Source organism: Bombus terrestris, chromosome 7 (genome assembly GCF_910591885.1).
Source record: "Bombus terrestris chromosome 7, iyBomTerr1.2, whole genome shotgun sequence".
In the NCBI taxonomy this organism is placed as follows: Eukaryota; Metazoa; Arthropoda; class Insecta; order Hymenoptera; family Apidae; genus Bombus; species Bombus terrestris.
The window spans coordinates 13,378,398-13,386,603 of NC_063275.1; the positions used below are offsets into that span (position 1 = coordinate 13,378,398).

The window sequence follows — 8,206 nt, forward strand, 5'->3', positions numbered from 1 at the left end:
GTGTTCACTTCGACAAGCCAGCAACGACAAGCGTTTCACTCTGTCCTCTCCTTGTAAATGGGCTATGTGGAACGTGATAAACGCTCGGCCCCGTGACAGCGGGTGATTGATAAGCGAGAGCGCGCTTCTTCATCTGTCGCGTAGCGTTTCGAAAAACAGTATCAGAACCAACTCTCTTTGCCATTATCTTTAGTCGGTGTTTCCAATGAACGTTCTGTCCACTTTCGAAATGACAGTCGACCAAAATCTTGGGTCTGGAGGGAGGGTTAGAGGAGAATGCGTGTAAACGAAACTGACACGTTTACCGACCATTCGACTTCTTAGTATTTGGCTTGGGTTTCATTAGAACTAACGTTGGGATATAGGAATGTGGCAAATAGGTAGAGTCGCTTGCTAATGTTCGCTCGTGTTCGCAGCGTCTTCGCACGTCACAATTTACCAGAAATAATCGAGGAAGAATTTTCTAGTTTTTACGAGTTGAAATATGTTAACTGTTCTTTCATTTCTTCGGTTGTTATGATTGTCGCGCTAAGTACAGTGTTTTTGAGTTTCATTCGTTGACGTACCGAATCGTTGCAGAAGAGTAGGAATTTGGAAAACGAGAAAAATGTCCTGTTCGTGGCATTCTTGCGTATTAGCGTATAAAAAATTATTTGAGAGATCAATTAGTTTCCAATCACGAAGTTCGTTAATGGCTCCTTCAATTTCACGATAATAATGGTTATTATGGTTGGAAATGGTACTGTTTCGTACTGCAGTTACATACGACTCGGACAAATGGAAACAATTACGCTACTACTTATTCTACTTCACAACATTGACTCATAATCCTTGTGCGTTAGAGCCAATATAGACGTCAGTTAGTTTTCGTATAAGAAACCAGAAGTCCCACTCTTCGTTTCTTACTTCTTTTCGTCAACTAAAAGGTTCGTCGAGTTTTCTTCTTTGAAACAAAGAATAAAAGATGCCCTACTATCGTGGAGAATCAAATATCGAGGAAAACACATAACTACCCTGCTCTATATCCACTGTATCGTAACAACGCTCTAATTTCCCCGAAGGAAACCAGCAATTTCGCGTGTTCTTAGAACGCCTCGATCGAGCCATCGTTTCGACGTTGCTCTGAATCTTCGCAGAGAAAGTAACGCGTGTACGATTCTAATGGAGCGATTGAAAATCCCCGGCGAGATTCCTTCGGGAGGCGAGATTACCGGACCGTCGATAATTTCCAGCACGCGATTCTCGTGTTTACACGGAAGAAAGTGAAAGAGCAGAGAGAAGCGCGAGAAGGAGAAGCTCTGAATCTCGAGAAAGAGGCGAGTTTTGAGGACCGAGGTTCGATCGACGAATAGCGTACATGCGCTGTGTCTGGGAAAACTCGGGGCTAATTAAAATCGACGTAAAAAGGCGAGCGACGTGAAAGCGGCGTCGCTCCTGTTTAAAATCGTATCGACGATCCTCCTCTCCCTCGTTTCCACGACCGAAACACGATCGCCGTGTTAAGTATTACTCGTTTAATTAAGGACGATGCGCAATCGCGTCGGGGCTGGGAACGAGGAAGGAAACGAGGTTGCAAGGAAAGTGACTCTGTTGATGAGAACTTTATTCCCTTGCGAGGTAGGTCGATGTTGATGATTTGATGACGTTGGTTTAATTTCATTTTATGGCAGTAGCTATGTGCATAGTATACATATGTATGTCGATCAGGCTCACGTATATAAGTACAAGTATATATATGTGTGTTACATAGAAGCCAAACTGATCAATTCTTTCGTGGCAAATTGATACATTTTAAGAAGATTGAATTTCTCTGAATTTGGCTTCTGAGGGGCTTATATATGATAAAGTTTACACAGCAGATAGTTTGTATGAGAAGAGTTTAAAATTTATCTTTTTAGCGTATTTTGAATACGCTGCGATTTATTGAAATGTCTTTCGACGATGATCTTATTTCCATAATCTGATTGGATAAATTAAAATAGCAATTCACTTGGCAACGTTTGAACAAGTCAAATAGCAAGTAGTTTACAGTACATGTACTATATTTGTATAATTTGCAATAAAATATTGTGTCAAGCATTTAATTCAAAGTGTAAGTCAACCACTTAATAGTCGACGAGACGCTTGTGGTTCACGCTGAAGTTTATAGCGTCGAGATGGAAAGTTTGTTGAAAAAGAAGAGTGAAAGAGCAAACAGTTCAAACAAAAGTGAAACGACTCGTAAGCTGCGTGACTCTTTTTAGTGGTTTAGTTGTTTTAGTAATACTTGCGCGGTGAAATGGAACAAACGTATTCCAATCGTCCGGTAAAAAGGATAACAAAAGTAAGAAACTGTTACTAATGCTGGAATGGATTTTCTTCAGAGAGGATCATCAGACGTATCAGCCCACGGTTCTCTTCAAGAGAACGAAACACCACAAGGGCTCGATATATTGTCTCGCATGGACGCCGGATGGACAGCTTATGGCGACCGGAAGCAACGACAAGACTGTCAAATTGATGCGCTTCAATGCCGATACATCAAACCTCGAAGGTAAATCTAGAAGCGCTCTCGAAAATTTTTTAACATTTCTCTCATTTTGTAAACATTTATCACAACTTTCACGCTAACTACGATAGTCGTTACACCGATTCCTCACAGAAACTGTTCTCAAAGTGGCAGTCATTTATTTGCAACTTCCTACTTGTCACTCTGTCGCAGTGTATGATAACTGTTGTGTAACAACGTGGCCTGAAAAAACTTTCTCCCTTTAACCTATTAACCGGGGAGAATTAAACTACTTTGATTTCCAATCTCTAGGATATCAAAATTTCTTTATTTATAGATTTCCTATCTTCTAACGCATCGTATAATTTATGTTGAAAACAAACTAATCGTATTTGTATTTGCAGAAAATAAACTCGATTCAACTGAAGTTAATATGCCTCTGCTAACTCTTAATTTTATAATCGAGTCGTGTAAAACTTACATTGACCCACTTTATAAATCGGAAAAGTTAGAAAATTTTTTAATTGGCCTTAGAATTCATTTAGATTATTTATCGCATCTTCTTATATGCTTCTTTCAAGAAAGTGAACCGTTTGTTTCTTGAAGATTGAATATTAATAGTGTACTCGTGCAATGAAATTACGAAATTAACAAAAACTGAAGTTTAGCAATTTAACTCCTGAGATATTTCATTATAAAAGTGTTCGATTCAAAAATGATCCAAGTTAACGTATTAAAACATTGTTCTCTTTACAACCCTGTGTCCCTTCCAGGACAAGAAGTGGAGCTGACGATGCACGACGGTACCGTTCGCGACTTGTGCTTCCTCGAGGACACCTCGAACAAGTCGAGTCTGCTGATTAGTGGCGGTGCCGGCGACTGCAAGATCTACGTCACCGATTGCGCGACAGGTACACCCTTCCAGGCTCTGAGCGGTCACAGTGGTCACGTGCTCACCCTCTACAATTGGGGTGGAGCAATGTTCGTCAGCGGATCGCAGGATAAGACGGTCAGATTTTGGGATCTTCGAACGAGAGGTTGCGTGAATATGGTCACACCAGCTACGGTTCCTGGCAGCAGGGTTAGTTTAGTTCCTCTGCAACGGAGATCTTGTGTATTTAGAATACCTAGCGAGGAATCTGATTGTCAAACGGTATTAGTAGATTTTGTTGAAGTTGCTGATTTTCTGTAAGACAGTCTGTTTGAAATCTATTATCCCTATCGTTTACAGTAACTGTTTGCTGTATCTCTGTTGTGTAACATCGCTATGTAATATTATATTTTTAATACATACATGTGAACTTATACATGTACATTTACTGATCTTTACTATCTTTAATTTTAAACAGACTCTAATCTTACAGTTGAAGTATCTTTAAATTCAATTTTTCTCTTCATTGAACTAAAACAGAGACTTTTATATCGTGGATCCGCAAGTTCATATTTTTGTATCACAGTTGACTCTCAGATTCGTCAATTTATTTCTCAATTAGCGCTTTCCTCCTGTCATCGGTCTTTATTAGAAAAGTTATTAGAAAAGGTATTAGTAATACATATGACTAATTCTATCACTTCATAAGAAATCCAGGCATCATCGATCAACGATAAATAATTCGTACATAATGTGGAAAGGATTTCTATGATTCATAACGAACCCAGCATATGCATGCATGACGACATCGACTTTTCAGTTTTTTAAGTTTCGTTTTTTCGTTCGACGTCCGATAAAATTTCGACCCACGTTTTTGAATCGCACCGATCATACATCCCCCTTCACGAATCGCATTTCTTTCTTCCTCTAGTTCACTCTTGCTCTTTCTCTTCAACTCAGGATCGAATTTTTATCGGACGTACTCGAAAATAATTTGGAACGGAATCGGTATCGCGTATCTGATTAGCATTTGATCCCGTTGCAGGTTGGCAGTCCGGTAGCAGCTCTCTGCGTCGATCCATCCGGACGTCTTCTGGTATCCGGTCACGAGGACAGCAGCTGCGTCCTCTTCGACATCCGGGGCGGTCGGACCGTTCAATGCTTCAAACCTCACGCTGCTGATATCAGAAGCATACGCTTCTCCCCTTCTGCATACTACTTGCTTACCGGTGGCTACGATAACAAGCTCGTTCTGACTGACCTACAAGGTAAATTTATGCTACTTTAGTATATAGATCATGCGTGACCAAATCGTTAGAAATAAAATTTCTTCTCTAAAGTTATTAAGAGATTAAATTCTCTCCCTAGTAGTGTTACTATTATAAACCAAGCTCTTAAATAACAAAATGCATATTCTTTTTTTAATGATACTGGGAAATGTCTGACAATGAGGTGTAGTCTGAACAATCTCAAAAGAGGAATATCGTGGAAGATCATATCTTTTCCTATCGCAGTTTACAAACATTTTTCCTTCTCATTAAAAACAAGGAAGATATTTGGATGTTCGGTTTAGGCTAAGATACTCTGCATAATCTAATACGATTTAATAATAAAATAGTGCTTGTGCGTATGATGTATTAGTAATTTTTAAATTCTTTTTTTAGGCGATTTAACGATGCCTTTGCCCAGCGTAGTTGTGGCGCAACACCAAGACAAGGTGATTTCCGGCCGATGGCATCCGACGGAATTCTCGTTCCTCAGTACTTCAGCTGACAAGACAGCGACTCTGTGGGCTCTGCCACCTGTTTAGGCAGGCGAACGTCGATGGCACGCATTTGTCGTTCATTCAACATTCATTTTCAGGAACTGTCGCGTTAACCCGGTTACGATCGTTTGTTCTTTCCTTTTTATTTAAATCAACATCAGAGAGTCTGTCTTCTTTTTATAACAATAAGAAATCGATGGCACGATCAAGCGAGAGTAGATATTATTTTTAGTGTTGAAACGTAATTTTTTTAATCCGCGAAGGAAATGGTCGTTGCCGGAAACGGGAGAACGAGCGATCGTGAACGTTATCGATGCGAAGCGTATTAGAACAGGAAGAAAAGTTCATCGCGTGTACGAGCATAATTCAACCATGACCAATTAAAGCTTCCTGAAGTACAGACCGCGGCAGCAGTCGAGCGTAATGGAGACTCAACGCGCGACGACGCGTGCGAGAAACAATTACAGCCACGCCGAGCAACATTGTTAACGCGTTACTAAGTAAACGTTACACGCTTCGAGAACCTCGTGTGAGAAAGAGTGAAAGTGCATTTTCGCGTAGAGACGATGTAACGAGCGTTCTAGGCGTTAATCATTTGTCGACGACGGTGAGTCGTTTGTTAGGAATCATAAGACTGCGGAAGAACCGGCAAGAAAACTTCGTCATTCGAGATATATGCTTAATACGTCGAGTCACGATAGCGAAACGTACATCGTTTCGATGAAGATTCTTTTGTTCAAAAGCAACATTTTCGATTAGAACAAACGACAGTGCAGCACTATCGTGAGCGTTCAGATCGAGCTTATTTCGTTGTAGACTCATTGTATAACGTCTGTCTCTTTATTTTTTTTTTCTTTTTTTTTTTTATAGAGTTTCTTCGCGGTCGTGTGTTTTGCCCCAGTGTACATAAGTTTAGTATAGGCTTAAGGGCGATGATTCGCGGGAGACGAAAATCTGTATGCTCCCGATACATATTTAATCGCTCTCTGTAAGTTTTAGATTTTGAATGCTCTCTCTCTACTCAATACCCTATTATTTCTCGTTGCAAATATTTTTAGATTTACCTGCGGATAACATTTGTAAAATCTATCTACGACGTTGGTTGATTACCATTTGCTTGTGTCTTGTTTTTCTTTTCCTCATCTGTTTTAGTCGATCAACTATCAACTGCCTATTTATCTGTTTCGTTCTTTCATTCTCCTTTTTTGTTTATTTCTTATTTAAATCGTTTTAAAGCGTTTCTTCCCACCAAATCATCGTCCCTGTCTTATCGATCCCCCGAAGTCACGCCAAATATTCGCATATTACGCATATTATAATATATAGATACCTATCTTATATTAAGAAGAACAACATATACGTACGCTCATTATTAATCGCTATTTTTTACCATGATGATAAGACGAGAAACGGGATTCTCTCTGAGCGTGTCGGAAACACTCGGAAGAAAGGAACTTGATGTTCCGGTACGACGCAATAAATGTAGCATGATAAGCGTCACGGACGAGGAAGGTTCGGTTTACGTTGTCGCTTGTCACAATCGCCAAAGCTGTCGGATTAGCCCTGGAAAATTGGGGAAAAGAGGGAGAAAGTCTCGCGCTGCTCGAGATACCAGCGAACGAATCGCAATTTTTCCTTGTACATAACGCACGTTTCTTCGAGCTACTATTCACCTGATCAGCGCAAGCGTGATCGCGTCTCTCCTTTTGTTTTCATTCGAAAATGAACATTGATGAGGTAACAAGCATCGTCTGTCTCTCCTTATTCATCAGCCGCGCATCTAGCAATTAAATCGCACCTAGGGACCTTTTATATGCACATGCCTGGTACCGAAAATAAATGAAAAGATGGATCACAGGAATTAGAGACGTAAACGTTTGAGCGATCTGAAAAGTGAACAGTCGAGAGGAGAAAATTATCGTGCTTCGTGGCAGAAGTGATATTTTGTTCCCGATGCTGCCTTATAATCGATTACTTCGTTTCGTTCGTGACGTATAAGATGCATTCTTCGCGATAAATCGATCAAGAGATTAATTGGTCAGATGAGAAAAAAGGGAAAGAAACGAAGCGTCCGCGAGAACGCGTGCGAGCATCTGCTTCCATGTAGCAATTTGTCGTGCCTTCTGTCGTGACTGCTTTCGACGATTCACACTTATTTTTATATTTTTCGTCCTCACCCCTCGACTTCCCCCGTTTCCATCAATCCCCCCTCCCCAACCTCACTCCTCACCAGCTTCGAAATATTATAAATCACGATCGTTCGACGATCCTTGAGAATATCTTCATCCCATCGAACTGTCATAAAAATGCTGAAGTAAAATGAAAAATCTCTTCGCTATCTCGTACGATAATTACCGTATTCTAATATAAATATATATATATATATATACATATGATATACATATAGCATAACTTATAACTTTGTACTTTTCCTGTAGATACGACATAATACTGTCACGTCTAATTTAAACAATAAAATTTACGTTATTAAACAATGTGGTTTCTCGCCATGCAATTCCTCCCTTTTCGTTTGATTACGACTGTAACGCGGTATCTCGCGTAAGAAAAATTTGAAACATTTAACCGTTCAGAGTGTACTATGGCGTAGAATCTTATCTGTAAATAAAACGAATTAAACAATGCAAAATTATAAACTTATAAATGTGTCGACGACAGGAAAATAATTTCAGATTTCGAACATAAAAATATCTACGATATTTTTTTCAATGGAGAACGAAACGTAGTATAAGTCTTAAGCAACTCAGATTAATGCAAAAATTTCGGTTGGAACCGAAATCTGCCAGGTTAAAAACACATTATCGATCGTTTGAGCGTAAAAGAAGAACTTCACTGAATAAATTCCTTGGTCGGTGCGATCAAAGAACCATGAAGAAAGTTAATCGACCATCAGCCTTCCGGGATTTCCAGTAATAGACGCAATTAGCCCGGTAAAACCGATCACATCGAGTGTTGAGAGGGTGCCAGGTACCTGGATCGTCGTCTTTTTGAAAATTTCCCATAATTACCGGGCAATCATGTAATCTTCCACCCGCGCGCGTTCTACGCGGTCAAATACATGGCA

The 8,206-nt window shown here is 39.9% G+C and overlaps 1 protein-coding gene across 5 annotated transcripts in view; it reads left to right on the forward strand.

Annotated features, from left to right (window-relative positions):
• Window positions 1-7,619, forward strand: part of LOC100651445 (WD repeat-containing protein 47) — an 80,028-nt gene extending 72,409 nt beyond the window's left edge. For 4 of the 5 annotated variants that reach the window (XM_020863753.2, XM_048407801.1, XM_020863751.2 and 1 more), the window contains exons 8-11: window positions 2,364-2,533; window positions 3,262-3,569; window positions 4,387-4,627; window positions 5,024-7,619. In XM_020863753.2, coding sequence (XP_020719412.1) covers window positions 2,364-2,533; window positions 3,262-3,569; window positions 4,387-4,627; window positions 5,024-5,169 — 865 coding nt within the window. In that variant the 3' untranslated portion in view covers window positions 5,170-7,619. The remainder of the gene's footprint in view (window positions 1-2,363; window positions 2,534-3,261; window positions 3,570-4,386; window positions 4,628-5,023) is intronic. The other variant, XM_048407802.1, reaches the window with a different exon arrangement.
• The last annotated feature ends 587 nt before the right edge of the window (window positions 7,620-8,206 follow it).